Consider the following 21,041-nt stretch of genomic DNA (forward strand, 5'->3'; position numbering starts at 1 on the left):
TTGAGAGTAGCAGTTATACTGACTCGTGAAATGAACGATACGGGAGGAAAATGTTTTAAATCTGTGTAATGTCACCACATTTGCAGAGAACGTTGTTTCTCCTCAACTTATTTGTCTAGTAGGTGTTTTTGTGTGTGAAAAACTGGGCTGTGTGAGGGGAGGGTACAGTAAAGACTGCAGCAGATGAGACACTGTCTATATGGGAAAAGCCCAAAACCTCCAAAACAAACTTTTAGAATTGTAGGTCTGAGTTTAAAACATTTGAAGAGCCGATGCATGATTTGCACATTTGGGACCACATTTAGTGGAAACTTGTTTCTGTCTCACATCAATGGCCAATTAGAGTCACCAATTAGCTTATCATCCAATATCTTTGGACAATGGGAAACTTGGATTTTAACTCAAGTGATAATCTTTTCCTAAACCTAACAAAGTACTTTTAGGACCTAAACGTAACCAGAGCGAGCTAAAGGGAAACTAAACAACACATTAGTTACAACTTTATGAAGACAAATAACTGATACATTTTCCATACCGTGTTAGCAATTAAAAATCAGTAGTAACACTTTGTTAACATGATTTCCAACATTAGCATAGCCCCGATACTGTGACAATATGTGGACAACTCTGTGTGAGAGAAAATGCCACTGGTGCTTTCCAGAGGATTGACTGTGAGCACAGTGAGAGAAGAAGGCAATGACCCATAAGTAGGGATGGGTATCGTTTAGGTTTTATCCGATACCGGTGCCAAACCGGTACTTTTGAAACGGTGCCGGTGCTTAAACGGTGCTCAAACTGGTGCTTAAAGAATGGAGAACACAAAATTGGTCCAAAAACCTCTCATGTTCAGCTGGTTTTTGTAAAAAGATAACAATGTTAGCCTTTTCTGCAGCTATGGGGCATATATGGTATCACTCTTGGCTGGAAGCAGTGCTTAATCAATGGAAAAAACACAAACTTTGTCCTAAACCTCTCATGTTTAACTGTTTTCCACTTTTTCTTTGGTCATTTTAGCCTTTTTGTCCAGGGTGAAGGGAGTATCTGCCATTAAACAAGAAGACAGCCGCATGTAGCTATGATGATGTTTGCTAGTTCACCTTACATGCATTAATGTAATAACGTGGTTAGCCTACTCAACGTAAATTACACACGAACAACATGAAGCTACTCACGCAGAGAAGAACGGCTGCTGCTGCATCATCATCCTCATCATTTCTGCTACACTGGCAGGGCTAGGGGCCAGGACTCTCCTCTTCGGGTTTTTGGGGGATGTTGCTAACTCCGGGTCAGATAACAGGCAACCCACGCACAGTAGATGTGCTCGGTGTGAGGTCTTGCAGCAAGCTATCATACGGCGCATTTCTGGGCTTTTAAAAAAAACGCTATGCGTCGCCAGGTGTTTCATCGGATTCTTGGTGTTACCTCCTTTGACAGTATCACAGTATCAGCTTAAAGCACTTGTTGCTGCTGAGTTTGCATATTTTGCTGTGAAGTACAGCCAGACTTTTGACCGCTTCGCCTTGGGCATTTTTAATCTGTAGCTCTGCTCTAAAAGAACGCACGTACCCGGCCCCGCCTACTATCCTCGGAAACGTAAAATGATTGGCTAGAAGTGTATCACAGCTCAGGAAAAAAAAGCACCGAAATAAAGCACCGAAATGTGCACTGCTTTTCGGTCTGGTTACTACCGTTTATGTCAGAACCGGTGCCATCATGGCACCGGATACTGGTACCCATCCCTACCCATAAGTCGCTGAGAGGTTACATATATCCAAACGATCCCACCACTTGCTTGTAAAAATTTAACGGAACAAATTCAGCGTGTGTTTAATCGATTCTGTATCTGAACAAGGTTGTAAAAGAAAAGAAAATCCCCCTAATCACATTGTAAATGAAGTCTAAGAATGTGTTATAACTCACTCTGGGGAAGATGGCAGCCAGAGAACAAATGGTCAGGATGAGCAGTAAGACCTCCCCCACTGCAAAGGTGATGTAGTTTGCAATCAGCCTGTTCCAGAACACGTGAACGTAGTGGAGAGTAATTAGTGAGTTATTATTATTACAGTTATGACTTCCAGTTTACACTGCCAAAGTGTGTAGGCTTACTTTTGCTTTCATTTTCTTTTGTTCTTAGGAGAGTAGGTGATATAAACCATCCTGCCCAAAATGTGAATGAGTAAAACAGACCTGTGAACTCACCAGGGGTCTATGAGCGCCTCCATCACTGCAGTAAAGAGCAGAACCACACAGGAGCAGCAGAAGGCAGCCCCGCTCTGTTTCTCCTTCTCCACAGAGAAACGTGTTTCCAGCTCTGGATCCACAAACCTGAGGGACAGCTTGTTGGTGTGTTTCCCCTTCAGACTGAGGAACAACAAGCTTAGTGACAGTGAATGCAGCACACTGGTTGTAACATTATTAACATTTTATGGAAGTGAAGCGATTGAAGTGAATGGTCTGACCTGGGCAGGCGCGGTGGAGGTGGAGCTTCCATGATTGGTCACGCCAGAATGTGGTTGCCTTAGTGAGATACCGCGCTTGATTTTCAGAGAACCAGGGTCACGCCAGTAACCAAACAACACCAATGACAACATGGACTGATTACGTCTTATTTATGGTATTTTAAGACAGGTGCGTTTGTTTAGAGTAAGAGTTGGAGTTTGCCAATTTGCAAACAAACACTATAACATATTATACCACGAGCAAGAAAAGGAAATCTCTGCTGCCTACTTGAACTTCAATCAGAGATTTGGTTTGATCACTGGCTCCACTTTTCCCACATGTGGATACAAGATTGGAAGGTTAAAGATTATTAAATATACCACTTCAAAAACACATAATGGAATTTAACTGAAACTCAACTGATGGTTCCCTTTCAAAGCTCACTTGGTATCTCACAGTGGGAAACACTCTCTGATGTGACCAATCATGGAAGCTCCACTACAACATCTGTCCAAACCAGACAACAACTTCAAGGACATGGTGTTCCTCAACCCCCTTATAATAGCCAATGACCCCACACCAGGCATGCTTGTTTTCTTTCCTGTCAAGATCATAACAGCTTACTTAACTTTGTACTGATGCAGCCGTTACTGTAGTCCAGGATGATGGGTTTTCCTGGTTTTCACGAATATCTATTACACTATAGTACACTTTTATTTACTTTTAGAGCGTTGTTGCAATACTGCTACCTGTGTGTTATAAAACTAGCTTGTTGTTTCATATTTGTGGCTATTGCTAGATGTCAAAGCTAAGCTTTAGTAATTAATCAGAATCAGAATAACTTAAGTGGCACAGTGGTTAGCACTGTTGCCTCACAGCAAGAAGGTCCTGAGTTCAAGTCCACCATCAGGTTGCTGTCTTTCTGTGTGGAGTTTGCATGTTCTCGTCATGTTTGCGTGGGTTCTCCCACAGACATGCAGTTATTGGGCTTGGGTTTTATTGGTAGCTCTAATTTGCCCATAGGTGTGAGTATGAATGGTTGCTTGTCTCTGTGTGTTAGCCCTGCGATAGACTGGCAACCCCTCCAGGGTGTACCCTGCCTCTCGCTCTAAGACAGTTGGGATAGCCTATGGCAGATGTCACTCTGGCTCCACAGTGCCAGGCAGCGACTAGTGGTGCAACGGATCAAAAGTCTCACGGTTTGAATCGGATCACGGTTTTAAGTCACGGATCAAATCGATTTTCGGATCAGCACAAACAGAAAAAAGGACAAAATTTTAACATTTACTTATTTAAGTATTTTTTGCCTATTAAAAACATTCAACTCAAGATTCACTCCACACAGTTATATAAAAACAAATTAAGGTGCAATATAGGGCAGTACAGGGCTTTGAGCTGTCATTTGTAGTTGGGCAACAGAAGATGCCTGGATCAGTTCAGCCATAAATGTAAAAATCTCCTGCTCATACATGCTTGGAACGATCTTGTCACTGAAGTGGACGCGCAACGAGATATCATAGCGTGGCTCAAGCACGTTCATCATAGTTTAAACCTTGTTTTGCACAACAGAATACGGCCTCCCGTCTGCAGCTAAACACCGCAGTAGCTTCTGTAATAGCTTTAGCCCGGTCGGGTTGGGCAGCAAAGGGCTGCTTAAATGCCTCTGCTCCTCCACTTGGACCGCTAGCGCTGGCCATAAGTATCGCTTGACAGACCCAGCACGCCACCATACACATACTTTTTTTTCTTCTTTTTTGAATCTTCAGATCACGTGCTGCCGAACCGTGGAGTGGGATCGGTTCGGATTACCGATCAACCGTGATCCGTTGCAGTGACAGCCCAGAAGGGAATGTCAGGACTTCAGGTATCTCAGACATCGGTCCTGCTGATGGGTTAATCATTTTCTGCCGCCCTGTCCAAGAGTAACTGCCGTTATCTTGGAATGTCCTACGTGGCTGGAGATTCCACAAACGTTCTGGCAATGGGATGTATTGATGTGTCATCTGGGTGAGTTGGACTACCTGTGCAACCTCTATAGGGTGCAGGTATCGCCTCATGCCACCAATACTGACACTGACCTTGCGAAATGCAAAACTAATGAGAAAAAAGTAATGAGGAAGGAAAAAAATGCCACCAAAAAACTATGGCCTGAAGTAGACTGAACCCAGGATTCACTGTGTTGGTGACTGACCACCACAGCCTAACCATAACCTTTTATCTTCCACAAAGAGTGGAAGATAAGTGACAAAGATGTCATGTGTAATATTTATGAAAACAGCAAAAAGCTGTAAATGGTATTGTCGGTGTGGAGACATTTAAAAGTACCAACAGTCAACCCCTCACTCAGTGATAACCCACTGAAGCACCAGCAGCATAACAAATGGTAAATGGACTGATTCTTCTATAGCGCTTCTCTACTCTGCCGAAGTACTCAACATGCCACATTCACACCCATTCTCACAAGCACTTTCTCTGTACTTATTATTAGTCCTTTATTTATCCAGGTAAAAAATCTCATTGAGATTAAAAATCTAATTTTCAAGAGAGACCTGGCATCATGGCAAAAAAGGCAACTCATCCGGTTGTTAAGTGATGACGTGACGAATCCTACTTCCGGGTCTAAAGTAGTCTGCGTTTAATATGGCTTTTGTGTTGTTAACATGTTTAATGTTATGTATTTTCTTCTATTTGATCTCAAAAAGCTCCTAAAACAGTCAGTGATCACTGTTGACCTCCCTTTATTACCGCTAATCATTTATTTAAGGTCAGTTTTTAAAACCTTAGGATGTAGCTACAGCCCAGCCCATGCAGCAGTATATGAATGACTAACCTCGTATTGTTCTCCTGGCTGAAGTTTGGTCCTTTTACAGCATCCTGCCATGCGATTACATTTGTTCCTGACCACCGAGAACACTCACGTTAACTTTTATCGAGTGGAAAAAAAGTTAGCTTGTTTATATTATGCTAACATAGCTGTGTCGCTAGCGGTCACGTAGCACATCATTATATAGCAGCTAGCCCAACTTCAGTAACCCTACAAACGTCACTGCTGTTTAGTTTTCTGTCTTCATTTATGCTGGAAGTGATAGCAGAGCTGTACGTTTGAATTTGTTTCCAAAACCCCGCAGTCAGGACATGCTATATTGTATTTAGATAGAAGCTAGCGAGCTAACTTCCTGCTAACTTCTAACTCCGTTAAATGTCATAAATTCCGTTTTCATGGATGCCTGGATGTTAAACTCAATTGTTACACCTGGTAGAGCAGAACGCTGATCATTTTATTAAAGATGAAAGACTTTAGACAGTTTTTCAACTCTCAGTAATGCCACAGTGATGTTTGATATATGGACCTGCAGCGGAGTTTAGACCCAGACACGGCTAGTGACGTCAGACTGAACGACCGGATTGCTTTCTAACTACATTCACACACATTGCATTGGAGAGCAACTTGGGGTTAGTATCTTGCCCAAGGATACTTGACATGTAGACTGGAGGAGCCAGGGATCGACCCACAGGTCACCTACTTCCGATCAGTAGGTGACCAGCTCTACCTCCTGAGCTACAGCCACCCCAAGAAACAAGAAACCAGTATCGCTGATCGGCACCGTCACAGTGATGTGAGGCTATTCACTTACGCTTGAACCGTTTCTCTCTCCAGCAGAGCTTCATTAAGGAGTTTGTTGAGCTCCTGTTCATTCTCCTGAGCATCAATCACCCGTTCAGCCAGGTCCCGCAGCCTCAGCCTCCTTCGGGGATTAGGAAACGATGGGTTCACCACCTGCAATCCAAAGGTTAGAGTACAGTTTAGGATTTCTTGCCTCCTCATAAAATGGGAGTCTGCTCTTTATCCAGTTCACAAGTATAGACTAACTAAATAGATAAGCAAAGCATGCTGGAAAAAATGAGGTTAATTCTGGAGGATCTAGAGCAGGGGTGGGCAACTCCAGGCCCCGAGTGCCGGTGTTCTTTCACTTCTCTTTTAAACCATCTGTCTTCTCTGTCCAAAATGTGAGCACTGACATCGTCAAAAGGGTGACCTTTGACCTTTAGATGCAGACAGAGTCTTGTCCCGTGGAGGTGGCTCTTCTATGTTGTCCCATGTGATTATGAAGTGGCTGTTTGGTCTATAGGTACTGTTGTCACTGAGGAGTGTAGTAATTTTTGTGTGTGTTTAGAACAACGGTGCACCTTCCCGTGCCAGCTGGTGATATGGTGATGTTGTGGTCTTTGCTCGGGTAAGTGACGACCTTCAGGTCATCTTCCGATGAGCTACAGCCACGCTAATGCAAAATGGGAATGAGAATGCCAAAGTGTGGCACAATCAGAACAGACAAGGACAGGAAAAAAAGCAGCACTGTGTGATGAAGGACTTTCAGGCACCTGTTAATGTGTGAAAACCAGGGCTGGGTATCGTCACTGATTTCTAGAATCGATTCGATTTGAATCGGAGAAATTTTGCCTGAGAAATATTATAAATATAAATATTATAATTTATTTACAATATTTATTATTCATTATAATATTATAATTCTGATCACTTATCAGTACATATCTATATTTTTAGATCGATAAAAAGGAAGCTGACACCAGACTATCAGAGGTGTGAGCGTCTCAGCAGAGGCCTTTGTGTCAAAGTAACTGAGCATAAAACAGAAAAACATGAAGGCGGTTTTCCTGGTCTGGGTTTTTTATAGCAGATGACCTTAAAAATATTGTGCAGTAGATCAAAAACAAAGTGAAGCAGAGCAAAGTTACAGCGGTTTGATTGGAGACACAGCTGAGCGTTTTGCAATTTTGCATAATTTGTTTACGTTTGTTCAGTAATGAACAGCAGAAATGAGGCTCTCGTGTCGGAAGTAAAAAAACAAAAACAAACAGCGGGCGACAGCGTAGACTGGTGGGTAGTCAGTAAGGGTGGGTTTTGATTATCGATGTAGAGCAGGGGCGGAGCGTGGGGGTGGCTTACGGGGCTTAAGCCCGGGTTGTTTTGTCAGAAGCCCGGGGTCTTTTGGAGTGTAATTTTTTCATAGATGCCTGGCTGACAACTGTATAAAACAAAAAGTACACACAATATTCGAAGCACATAGTGCACACTGTGGGAATTTACGACTGTGCGTGAATCCCCCCCTGATATTGGTATGATCCAAGCTCAGGCACTAAGCGACTGAGCGAGGGGGCGGGGCAGCTGCTGCCTGTGAGTGCGCTGTTGGAGAAACGGAGCCAGCCATACTAAGGAGAGCTTAAGTTTGACCAGGTACCAAAGCAAATCATTCGTACCGTACAAATAATGTAAATATGACGGTGCATCACAAAAGATTGATATCAAACTGATCACTTGACCCATGTTACGTTACTCGCTCTTCAAGTGAATCAACAAATGGCGAAATGAAAAGCCGAACAAATGCTATTTTTTTTATAGTCTTAGCTTACGTGTGTTTATTTCATATTCTCAGTTCTTACCCTCCCCGACTAAATCGGTTTCAGTTATGTACTGAAATATAAGAATGGACATTAGAGGCTTCTTTCAAAGAAAAAACTCAGGTAAATGTTATTTTATATATTATGCTTTGTATGTTGTTCAGTATATTTCTATGCAAAACAAGAGGGATTTCAGTACACAGCAGGATATTCACATTTGTAACCAGATATTTACACTTTAGGGAGAAAACATAAAACATTTTTACTGTACAACATCAATTTAGAGTAAACTTTTGTTTTAGATAAATATTGAAATATATTTTGAATTAGTTAAATGTCAGAATAAAGAGAGACAGAGCTTTCTGTTTTTTATCACTTTCATCAAATTTAGGAGTACATGTACACTAAATTTATTGTTAATTAATAAGAAACTCCAGACGATTCCATTCTGAGCTGAAGAAGCTTCTGATAGGTTAGTAGAGTCCATGTGAGTAAACTGGTGGCACAGCTGTGGATGCATATAAGGCAAAACACAGAGCCTGTTTCTGTGACATGGGAACATCAAGAGATATCAACCAAAACACCAGAAAAAGAACTGTGGAGCTCCATAAGTGTGGCTCAAGTTTGAATACAATTTGGTGCCATTTACAATTAAGAAATACAGATAGTTTCTCTCTTTACTCTGAAAGTTAACAAATATGTTTTTATATTTATCAATCTAAAAAAATAAACATTTAGTCTGATTTGATGTTACAATTAAAAAAGTGTTTTTATCTGAAGAGTAAATATCTGGTTTCAACTGTATATTTGATGATTGTCAGCACAAAGAGGGAGAGAGAGGAACAGAGAGGGATGGAGAACGAGGACAGAACAGATGAACAAGAGCAGGTGAGACACACATGTTAGTTAAATGGTTGTTTACCAAAAGTATCAGCGTATCACAGGTCCTCATGTATCTCGTACCTAGTGTTTCTTTTTAGGTTTGTTATTTTTCAAATTCTATATTTATTAAGTTATGCAGCTTGTTTGCACAACAAGGCTGAATAATTATATAAACTTTTCTCAATCTAAATATTGTACTTTGGTAGAATTAAAAAATAAGTGTTGTGCAGGTCTATGATGATTTTTAGTGCTACTATCATCTAGTTCTGATTCTGGTTCTGTCTTGGTTAAGTCCTCAGTAGTCCTGATTTTGAACTGTTGTAGTCCTGTTTTAATTCTGGATCAGTTCTGGGTCTGGTTGAATTGGGGTTTAGTCCTCGTGTCTTGATGCAGCCCTGACCTTGTTCTGCCTTGCTGCTTAATTAAAAAACTAGTTTAAGGTGTCCTGCATGTGTGATATATATTTTTCCCTATATGAAGTCATTCTTTTTTGAACAAAACTCAAAACAGAGCCAATTAATCTTTCAGTCATTTCTACACCCCCCCCCCCCCAAAAAAAAAAAAAAAAAAAAAATCCCACATGCATACTACTCTTTGGGCTAAGCCCCGGGTGTTTCAAATGTCTGGCTCCGCCTCTGATGTAGAGAGAGAGAGAGAGAGCTCTACATGAAGTGTTTATCCTGGTGGAAGCAAAACAACAAAAGTCGGAGGAAATTCGTGACGATGTTTATGTGAAGCTAGTTTGGATCTTCTTTGTCTGCTGGTTCAGTCAATGTTGTTTGGAGAGAGATCAAACCTGCAGTTTCTGAATCAGCGCCAAAAGGACGTAAACACAAAGCGCCCGCCGACGCTTCAAAATCAGCGAGCTGTCGGCTTTCAGCCCCGGCGGCGTGTCCGCGTCCGTGTCGTCGGGTGAGAAAGTCACATCTCACTAATCCTGATGCGTCGGCGGCTTCGCGCTTTGTGTTTACGTCTTTGTGCAGAATCCGTGTTCCTGCTCTCATTTACTGTTTCAGCTGTTTGGTGGTTGTTGAAATTTTGTGAGGTTTAACCTGAGATTCTGGTGTTTCGGGCAAAATAAATTCATATTAAAAATTGATTCAGGATTTTAATGAATCAATATCATGTTATCCAAGCCAGAATCGATTTTAATCAATGAATCGATAATCAAAACCCAGCCCTAGAGAAAACACCATCTCTTTGGTTACCCTTGTGTCCAGCTCCTCTGGTTCCTCTGGTGTGGTGCAGGCTGTGTGAACACTGCCATTACAGTCTGTGGTGTTGATCAGCAGAGGGGAATTTCCATTGGACGAGGTTACGGACAGTTTCTAATGTGAAACAAGCAAACAGCAAGTGCTGAGTTTATTATGAAGAACTGAAGGACTTTTGTTTGTATCATGCATTGTGGATGTTCGACATACAGCAACACATTCACAACATGTAAACGCTGACTATAGAAATACTTGCAGAGCAGTATGGAGCGTTTTACTTACGACGCTGTTAATGCCATTCTTTCCCACAGGTGCTTTTGGAACAACCACCAGGTAGGTGTCTATGCCTCTCTCCCTCAGGTAGTCACAGCGGTCACCGCCATTCCCCGGCTCCACATCAAACTCACCATGAAGACACTCCATGGTGCTTTGTGAGATGTGCACACGGCTGTACACACATACAAGGTGGCGCAGATTACACGGGCCATTGTTCTACCAACTGTACTTCCACATTAAGTGCTGTGCAAAGTGACGCTTTGTGTATGAGTATTTTGGGTTATGCATTTATTTCCCCAATCTAAAATATCAATACACACTGAATGTAAATATATGCACAACATTTAAAGCCTAAACTTGTGATAATAACACAAAACCCACAAAGAATTAAAGCAGTTTAAAGTAAAACATTTGATGGTGAGGTTCACAGCAACAGATTCGTCTTCTTATCCGGTTATTGGGAGGAAATCATGACAGCTTTTTTAAACGTATGAATATAATAATATAACTTCCAATTATAAATGTTAAAAAAAAACAGTATGAAAAAACATATCACTGACATTCAGTTTCAACCAAAATAACCACAAGAGAGCACCAAGCTGCTGTGAAGCTGGTGATACAAAAAACAGAGAAATATCCAATTAAGGTGCAGAGAGCCAGAAGAATCAGACCATTAATCGATCACATGGTAGCAACTCAATTTAGACATGTAGACATGGTGGAGACGACGTGATGAAGTTCAAAGCAAGAATCAGAAAAAAGACGATTTAAGTGACTTTAAAGTTGTTGGTGTCAGACTGACTGATCTACTGGAATCACTTCTCCCGAGTGTTTACAGAGGGAGGCCAGAACAGAGGAAATATCCAGTGAGCCTCAGTGCTCTGGGTGAAAACATGACCAGAAAGCTTACAGCGAGGCAGCAGGTCGCGTCAACACAACATGTAAGCTAAGGACCAAAGTCTCTGAGGAATGTTAGCAGCACCGTGTTGAATCGTTCTGTCAGTTTTAAAGGCAAAAGTGGTTTAATTAGGTAACAGTGAGTGTCTTTAGTTTCAGGTTCAGTTTCAGATCTCTTAGCCAATTCATGCAGCGTCAGCATCATTTGTTTCTGGCTGGGAATAGTCCAGCGACTCTTCTCTGAAACACACCAAGTAGCTGATACAGACAAAAACATGATATAAATGTTTGGTTCAGAGTAAGAACTTTATTCACATCTCCAGTGACCTAAAAACTAAAACGCAGCACATCTACTTTGTGCATGTTATTTACATGAGCCGACACATGAAAACACTCACATCGAAGGAGAAATAAGGAAAATGGCACCATGTGAGAAACACAGTCCAATCAGTATTGATCAATGCAACTACGCTGTAGTGTGAAGCTGATGTTCTCACCCTGGGATCCCTCCAGCCTCCATTTTATTGGCCACTGTGACATCTGTGGACCAAACATCATACTGCCAACGTTTCTGGCCCAGCACTCCTCCCAGGACCGTACCACTGTGCACTCCAACACGCATGTCCACATCTGTCTGGGTTTTCTCTCGGACATACCTGTGGTCAGTTCAGAAAGCAGCAGCGTTAAAAACAAAGCACAGGTAGCATTTTTTGGAGTAATAATCAAGCTGTCTCAAAGCCTGATTACCACAAAAGAAGAAAAACATTCCAGCAATACAGGAAACAGCGTCTCTGGCGTGCCACTAAACGCCATCCATCCGTGCACAGCAATGTTCTGGAGCCTGACCAACATGATGGATCACAATCAATTTGTGTTTAATGACCTCTCATTGTTACATCACAGCTACAATCCACAAAAAGTCAATAAGAGTCCATCAGTGTGATCAATCCCACACTGTGGACAGAATGACTAACCCACTACATCCCATAATAACGTAGATGAAACTGTCTGATCTTTGGAAAAGCTTAGAATCAGGCAGTTATCCCAGGCCACCCCTCCTCACGCGTGCTCATTCATACTCACGAAATGGCCTCCACCATGGCCAGGCCCATCATGATAGAGCAGGCGGCGTGGTCGTCCCTGTAGTCCGGCAGCCCACAGATACAGTAGTAGCAGTCTCCCAGGATCTTGATCCTTAGCTGGTGGTATTTCTGAAAGGCAGGTCTGTTTTAGTCAGACAGTGGATCAAGATCGGACATAAATCACGAGCTCGCTGTCCAGCTGTCTTCTTAGCAGGTCTAACAACAGCAATGGGTTAAACTGCTAGAAACACATACATGCAATGGATGGCAGTTAGCACAGACTGGATGGAGGCGAGCACACAGGCTGTCTTTTTACTTCATTTCCTCATAGGCTAAGCTTAATCTTGGGCATTAAGCTACTCCTGTTACTAATTTTAATAAGAAATAATGCAAAAAAGCACTTTGATCTATGATAGTACACTATATGGTGTTTAGGGGACTGCGAACATTATTGGCATATTATTAATGCTAACATATTAAGCTAGGCAACCTAGAAGGATAGAGCTCTACTGTCACGCAGATACCCATAAAATTAGTTCCAGACTGGTGAAACCTTATGCAAGCTTTGACATTTGGGCTCATACACAACCTGGGTACATGTTCACAGCCAGTACGGAGCCATGCAGTAGCACTTCCTAGATGATGACAAACTGGGGTGCAGCCTCATACCAATTAAGACAGGATCTCTACAGAGAAATATTTGCACATGAGCATGCAGAACCTGTAGATAACATACAGGACTCTGGCACGAGTTTGGTTTAGGTTGTAAGTCATGAACAGCATACAGAACAGTAAATCTTGCCTGGAGATAGGGCACCCACATCCTGTTAAACGCCAAAAGATCTCACTAAACAAAGTTTATTTTCTAAATATGGTTTTCACAGTGTCACAGTGGAATTAGCCTAACAAACAAAATCCTGTTCGATTCTGGGAGGAGTCAGCAAGGGCACCCAGCAGAAGATATCTGCCAAATCATCAAACATGTGCAGCTACCCACTGTGGCAATCCCGTGTGAACAAGGCAACAGCCAAAAGCAGCTTTGTCTAATAGTGCCAGAGGTGTGGACTCGAGTCACATGACTTGGACTCGAGTCAGACTCGAGTCATTAATTTTATGACTTTAGACTTGACTTGAAAAAATGTTCTAAGACTTGTGACTTGACTTGGACTTTTACACCAATGACTTGGGACTTGAATTGGACTTGAACCGGTTTACTTGAAAAGACTTGATATTTTACCCCAAATATAAAATTTAACATGCATATTATATAGAGATTGAAAATGTGACGTCATTCACGGGTAGAACCGCAAAGGATTCTGGGAACTCGTGGCAAGCGGTACTAGCGCACGCAGGCTTTCAATTGAAATCAGTCACACAGCGATAAAAAGAAACACAAAAATGTCAAGAAGCTGTTGTATTATTAACTGCAATAGCCGGTCGCATGACAGCCACGGGAAGCCGACGGGTAAAGAGATCGGTTGTTATCAGATTACGTCGTTGAAGAGAAATTGTTCGAGCCATGTTTCCGAAGTAACAAAGAGCCGACTGGATTGCAGCCATTCAAAGGTCAAATATAACGTCCCAGAACACTCCAGCTCACAGGTTAGTCTGCTCCAAGCATTTACACGAAGGTCAGTCTGCTGTTGTAGTTAATACGTCATTTTCTTAACATAATTGGTGATATAGGTTACAAGCAAGTTTGGCGCTGAACAGAAATTGTCGCGCTATGCTCCTTTGTTTATTGTGCATAAATAGTGAATTATCCTGACACAATATTGCGTTTCGCTTCTGTTATTATGGTACATTGACAAAAACATATACTTTTATTCACAGGATAAAACAGTTGTTTTTGTATCACTAATTGCCCAGTACGATTACAGCATACAATATTATTGTCACTGCTACATTTCTGTGATGCTACCAGAAATTATTTCCACTACTAATTAATTACCGTTGAGCTCAAAGGTCCTATTAATAAACGGTTAACGAATGTGTATTTATGAAGACAATTTGTGAGACTGGTAAACTTATGATACGTACGATGGTCTTTCGTTCTACACGGTGCATTTCAAGGTCCTGTACCCATCCGTCGGTAAACTGTACCTGGGCTTGTTGCAGTGACCGGAAGTTACTAAACTTCATGAGTGTATGCACTCACTCCAAGAACCGTATGATTATAAATATGCATATAAATATGCTACGATGAGATAGCTGACTTCATCTAACTAGCAAATGTTGTCCAGGCTACGTTGGTGATACAGTTTTTTTAATGTGTATGATATTTTTGTCATGCGATTTTAAAGCTGGTCCTACAACCGCATCCAAGAATAACATGCAGCTTATCTCAGAACTGTCGGTGAAAATTATTCTTGGAGCTAGGTTTAATTGAGCTGCATTTTAAAGAGGTGCAATTTGTGTATATTTTCTAAGTTCACTATTTTGTCATGTGTTGAGAAAAACACAGATTTAAAAATTACATGGTCTAATATTTACATTTAGCATATAACTGCAACATTATTTTTTTCGTTTTTTTTTTAAAGACTCGAAAGGACTTGAAATTCAAAGTTTCAGACTTGTGACTTTACTTGGACTTTTACACCAGTGACTTGAGACTCGAGACTGACTTGCCTGACATTACTTGAGACTTGACTTGAGACTTGAGGATAAAGACTTGAGACTTGCAAAACAATGACTTGGTCCCACCTCTGAATAGTGCAGTTATCCCTACCCTGAACGAGGTTTCAGGGATTAGGTCCTGTGTTGCAGGCGCAATCGTAGGTAGAAATAAACTCCTTGCTGTGAGTTTCTCCTTTACTGAATCAGCTACCGTTAGCTTCAAATGTGTTGTCTGCAATTTTATTGTTGCTTACAATTCAATTCAAATCAATTTTATTTATTAAGCGGCAAATTACAACAACAGTCCCCTCACGGTGCTTTATATTGTAAGATAAAGACCCTATAACTATACAGACAGAACGGCAACAATCAAAGTTTCTCAAGGAGGGGCAGCCATGTGCAGCAAGGCTGAGAGGAGGGAGACAGGACATAAGACATGCTGTGGAAGAGAGGCAGAGATTATTCATGCTCTTAGCATGTTGGCCCGTGTGATCTAAACATAAATACATATGCATAATAATAAACTGACAGCAACACTGAGCCACTGAGAAAGTGACATGAAACCACAGCAACCATTGCTAAACATGGATATATATCAACTTACCACAAAAAGTCAGAACATTTGTGTTGTAAAACAACTTTATGTGTGTTTTGTTCTTGGCAATACATATTTCTACCACTGACAAGCCTGTTGTCTTTCCACATTTGGAAAGAAAATCCATTTATGGATTGAGCCGCCACATACGTGGACTGTGCCCATGAAAAACTTCAATCCATATTGAAAATGAAACAGTTTATTCTTTTAACAAACAGGGGCCTCAGTATCATGTGAAAGAACCATACACAGCCGAAAAAGCCTGGCACCTCCTCCTGTAGCGGTGCATGACACGCACATAGGGTAAAAGGGCAGGTGGCCACCAGATGGCCAGGCACTCCTTCTCTACTGTGTTGTACCTGGCCTCCCACTCCAACAGTTTCCTGCTGATGTACATGAACAGGCGGTCACTCCTCTGGCCATAGGCACGCCACCGCCATGGCGCGAAAGACCTCCAGGAAGGCGTGGGGGTTGTCTCCTTCACCCATTCGGTAGAGGCGACGGCAGTGTCAGCAAGGAACCACCTTGAGCGACCAGACTCTCCGACACTTTCGTCTGGTGCACAGACTGGTCCTGCACAGCTGTCTGCTCCCACTGCAAAGCTGGCAGCTCACCAACATCTGGGCCCACGCCTTAACTGGTTGGGCCAGTCATTGTTCCGCCATGCCACGACTCGGGTTTTGGCACGGCTGTGACAATGATGGACCCGACAGCAGCATTGCAGTTTTCCACGTCTTTATTGGCTGGGTTTCCACTGTGCACCTTTCCAGCTGCCCTGCTTCTGTACCACAAACAGCACACCTCCCACCTCAGATCCTGGCAACATCTTTTACAGGGGAACCATGATTGGATGATGAGGTCAGATGTATAACTCCTCCCCTGACAACACACCCTGAACACACTGCTCCACCCCTCCCCTGCAGCTGAGCAACAGAACCACACCTCCGCCACACACCCCCACCGCCCAACTGAGGCCCACACCATCACACCGCCTCTAACTAAAGCTGTTACCCTACAAGTTAATAGATTAACATATCAGTAGACTGCATCTGGACTCATTACAGAGCATAATATTCCTCCTCATGTTCAGGTTCCAGTTTACATGATGCCGACACACCTGCAAACAGGCCCGACAGTGAAGGGCATTTAAGGCACATTGGTGCAACTTGGTTTTACAGAACACCAGCTTGAAGATGCCCCTTGGCACAAGCCCTATCCAGATCAGTCAAATGTGGCATGCCTTACCATTGTAGCAGACCATTGTTGTATCTGATTGTCAGCACCTGAGTACCAGAGATCAAAACAACAGCAGAACCAGCGGTTTTTCATTAGCAAAGGTGGCACCATTTGAGGGGAAAGGAACAGGCTTTTTCCAATGGTATAATATTTATTGCCAAGAAGCATCATTACAACAAATTGATATGTGACAATCATTTCAAATGACCTCCCATAAATCACATAAAGGTTAGAGGTGGATTCTAAATGAGTATTTCTTGTAATCTTGATGAATCCCATAAAAGATTTCAGTCTAAATCGGAAAAATGTAAATAACAACAAATAACCGTGACATCACTTTAGTTAGTTTACACTGTGATACTCACAGCAGCTAGTTTGTCAAAGCGGGCAAAGAGCTCATTAAGCAGCTTGACAAGCTCCTGAGCACTGCAAGAAGACGACAGCTGGGTGAAGCCCACAATGTCTGCAAACAAAATACTGAAAGAGAAAAAATACACATTACTGACATCATTCTTTAACAGCTACATTAAAAAATTCTTCATGCACATTTTCAAAAATTCAAGAAGAAGCTTAGTATAAGCAAATCTAATAGGACCATCGGCTTTCATTTTTAAGTTAGTGGCCTCTTTTTCACAATATTCTTATCCATTAATATTAAAATATATACAAGCCATGTTCCAAAAAGCAATTTGTAAATAAAGAATGCAATGATTTATATTTATACTGTTTTGTTTGTTTGTTTGTTCTTTTACAGACAATATGTCAAACATGAAAAGGCAAAACTTTTCTTTTAAGAAATATGTACACTCATTTTTGAACAGCATTGTTCACATGATAAGAGTACTGTGCACATCTGTGAAGGCATCATTAATGTTGATCAATATATTTTATAGCTTCACTCTAGTCTTACTATTCAAAGCACTTTAGAGTACAAGCTACATTTAAAGCCAATTTAGAATTGTAACTGAGAGAAAGCACCCAAATGCAACTCACACGAAAAATAAATATACAAAATCCAAACCTTTAACTTCAAACATGCAGTGGTCACAAACAGTGAAGCTGGGAACAATGCCAAAAACCAGAGCAGGACAAAAGACAGTTTGTAAAACACTCTGATAGCTCAAATGCAAATCAAAAGTAACACAAAGTCCAAAAACACTGGTGGAAATTGTAGAGCAGGGGTCCCCAGTCCCAGTCCTCGAGGGCCGGTGTCCCTGCAGGTTTTAGATCTCACCCTGGGTCAACACACCTGAATCACACGATGAGTTCATTACCAGGCCTCTGGAGAACATGTTGAGAAGGTAATTTATCCATTTAAATCAGCTGTGTTGGATCAAGGACACATCTAAAACCTGCAGGGACACCGGCCCTCGAGGACTGGGATTGGGGACCCCTGTTGTAGAGTATACAGTTGTGGTGGGCAACTGAGTGAATACAGCAATCCTGAGCCAAATATTAACAAGGATTTAGAATTACCAAAGGAAATAAAACCCAAATCCCCAAACCTTGACAAAAATCACAAGACTCATACTTCACAGACATGCAGAACCCTTGATGGTTTAAGTTTATAGAGGTACCAAATTACCTGACATTTTCATGCCTGTACATGTACATGGTGTTGAACTGTTGCATTTCTTTCTGACTAGGCCCCTTCTTCATGTCCTGAAGCATTTCATCAGCTATGTGCTTTGGAAGAATGGAGAGGAGCAGACGCTCCTGTGGAGGACAAAAGCAAAAGCAGACAGAGCATATTAGAAAACAACACTGGTAATAATCAGGTCCCTCACAGAGAAGACACTGGTTATCCTATTGCTTTTCTATTTGGCTTGAATACAAGGACACTTTGCCATGCACATTGGAGCATTAGCATTAGAGAGATGGTGCACCAATTAGCACCATCTCCCGCTCCCTTTCTCCTGTTACTTGTGAGCAAGGCCGCGAAATACTTGAACTCCTCCACTTGGGGCAGGAACTTATCCCTGACCCGGAATGAGCACTGCACCCTTTTCTGGCTGAGGACCATGGCCTCAGATTTGAAGGTGCTAATTTTCATTCCCATCGCTTCACACTCGGCTGCAAACCGTTCCAAGGCAAGCTGGAGGCCACCACCCGATGAAGCCAACAGAACCACATCATAACGCGAAAAGCAGAGATGAAATTCCGAGACCATCCAAGTGAAAGCCTTCCGCCACTTGGCTACGTCTATAAATTCTGTCAATAAAAATCATGAACAGAATTGTTGACAAAAGGCAGCCCTGGCGGAGACCATCACCCATCAGGAACAAGTCTGACTTATTGCCGGCTATGCGGACCAAGCTCTTGCAATGGTCGAATAAGGACTGAATGGGCCAGACACCCCACAGCACCTCCTACGGGACACTCCGAAGGACACAGTTGAATGCCTTCTCCAAGTCCACAAAACACATGTAGACTGGTTGGGCAAACTCCCATGAACCCTCAAGTATCCTTGAGAGGATAAAGAGCTGGTCCAGTGACCAGGACAAAAAACTCATTGTTCCTCCTGTATCCGAGGTTCGACTAAAGGACTCTCCTCTCCAGCACCCTGGACTTTCCCAGGGAGGCTGAGGAGTGTGATCCCCCTGTAGTTGGAACAGACCTTCCGGCCCCGCTTCATAAAGATGGGAACCACCACCATAGTCTGCCAATACAGTGGTACCACCCCTGATCTCCACGCATCATTGTAGAGGCGTGTCAATCAAGACAGCCCTACAACATCCAGAGCCTTCAGAAACTCAGAGCAGATCTCATCCCCCCCAGGAGTTGTTTAACTGCCTCAGTGACCTCGCCCCTGGAGACAGGCGAGTCATCACCCTCGTCCCCAGACTCTGCTTCCTCCATGTAAGACGTATCAGAATATCTTCGAGGCAGTTCTAAAGAATTTTTCCATGGCCTCTATGAACTCCTCCCAAACCCAAGTTTTTGCTTCAGGCCTATCAGTATCTGTCAGCTGCCTCTGAAGTCCCACAGGCTAACTAAGCCCAATAGGACTCCTTCCTCAGCCTGGTGGCTCCCTTCACCTCTGGTATCCACCATTTGATTCGGGGGTTACCACCACGACAGGCACCAACCACCTTGCGGCCGCAGCTCAGTGCAGCAATGAAGATGCTGAACATGGTCCATTCAGACTCAATGTCCCCAGTCTCCCTCAGAAAGCTGTTGAAGCTCTTCCGGAGGTGTGCGGACTGGGGCCTCTGCCAGGCATTCCCAGCATATCCTTACTATGCATTTAGGTGTGCCAGGTCTGTTCAGCATCCTCCCCGCCACCTGATCCAACTCACCACCAGGTGGTGATCAGTTGACAGCTCAGAACCGTCCATTTACCCGAGCATCCAGAACATATGGCCGCAGGTCTGCTTCCTGGTGCCACGTGCATTTATGGACACTCTTATGTTTGAACATGGTGTTCATTATGGCCAAACTTTGGTTTGCACAGAAGTCCAACAACAAAACACCGCTCTGGTTCAGATCCGGGAGGCAGTTCTTCCCAATCACACCCCTCTAGGTCTCACTGTCGTTGCCCTCATGAGTGTTGAAGTCTCTCAGTAGGACAACTGAGTTCCCATGCGGTGCACCCTTAAGCACCCTGCCCAAAGACTCCAAGAAGGCTGGGTACTCTGAACCGCCACTCGGCACACAAATGCAGACCCGAAGGCGCATGGAACAAACCCTCTAATCCACTGGGAGAAACCCCAACGTACAGGCAGCAAGCTGAGGCAATACTACGATATCCACCCTCAACCAGGACCAATTTGCCATGGGAGACCCTACCAAGGGGCCCTACCGGACAACATAGCCCCCTGGATCCCTGGGACACACAAACCTCTCGACCACGATAAGGTATTTAAGCGTATTAAATTTTGTTTTAAGAGAATGAATCGCTACCTTATCGTGGTGGAGGGGTTTGTGTGTCACAGGGATCCCAGGGGCTATGTTGTCTGGGGGCTTTTGCCCCCTGGTAGGGTCTCCCATGGCAAATTGGCCCTGGGTGAGGGACCAGACAAAGAGCGATTCATAAGACCCTTATGAAAAGGACATCGAGGGAACAGTTTACCCTGCCCGGGATAGGGTTACCGGGGCCCCGCCCTGGAGCCAGGCCCGGGGAGGGTGCCCGAGGGCGAGCGTCTGGTGGCCGGGCCTTAGTCCATGGGGCCCGGCCGGGCACAGCCCGAAGAGGAGACATGGGCCCATCCTCCCGCAGGCCCACCACCCGCAGGAGGCGCCATAGGGGTCGGGTGCATTGTGTGCCGGGTGGCGGCCAGGAGCGGAGGCCCTGGCGGACTGACCCCCGGCTGCCAAGACTGGCAATAGGGACATGGAATGTCACCTCTCTGGTGGGGAAGGAGCCTGAGTTAGTGCGTGAGGTTGAGA

The 21,041-nt window shown here is 43.3% G+C and overlaps 1 protein-coding gene across 5 annotated transcripts in view; it reads right to left on the reverse strand.

The window, feature by feature from the left end:
* The window catches only part of adcy3a (adenylate cyclase 3a), a 62,224-nt gene that overhangs the window by 17,473 nt on the left and 23,710 nt on the right, over nucleotides 1-21,041 (reverse strand). For all 5 annotated transcript variants that reach the window (XM_085290495.1, XM_085290492.1, XM_085290491.1 and 2 more), the window contains exons 4-12: nucleotides 18,238-18,368; nucleotides 17,018-17,129; nucleotides 12,207-12,334; nucleotides 11,621-11,779; nucleotides 10,233-10,398; nucleotides 9,948-10,067; nucleotides 6,075-6,217; nucleotides 2,200-2,361; nucleotides 1,921-2,008 (exon numbers count right to left, since the gene is read on the reverse strand). In XM_085290495.1, the coding sequence (XP_085146621.1) occupies nucleotides 1,921-2,008; nucleotides 2,200-2,361; nucleotides 6,075-6,217; nucleotides 9,948-10,067; nucleotides 10,233-10,398; nucleotides 11,621-11,779; nucleotides 12,207-12,334; nucleotides 17,018-17,129; nucleotides 18,238-18,368 (1,209 nt within the window). The remainder of the gene's footprint in view (nucleotides 1-1,920; nucleotides 2,009-2,199; nucleotides 2,362-6,074; nucleotides 6,218-9,947; nucleotides 10,068-10,232; nucleotides 10,399-11,620; nucleotides 11,780-12,206; nucleotides 12,335-17,017; nucleotides 17,130-18,237; nucleotides 18,369-21,041) is intronic.

Source organism: Mchenga conophoros, linkage group LG11, assembly GCF_057382185.1.
Source record: "Mchenga conophoros isolate Kocher_MC1m ecotype Shallow Benthic linkage group LG11, M_conophoros_male_GT1.1, whole genome shotgun sequence".
In the NCBI taxonomy this organism is placed as follows: Eukaryota; Metazoa; Chordata; class Actinopteri; order Cichliformes; family Cichlidae; genus Mchenga; species Mchenga conophoros.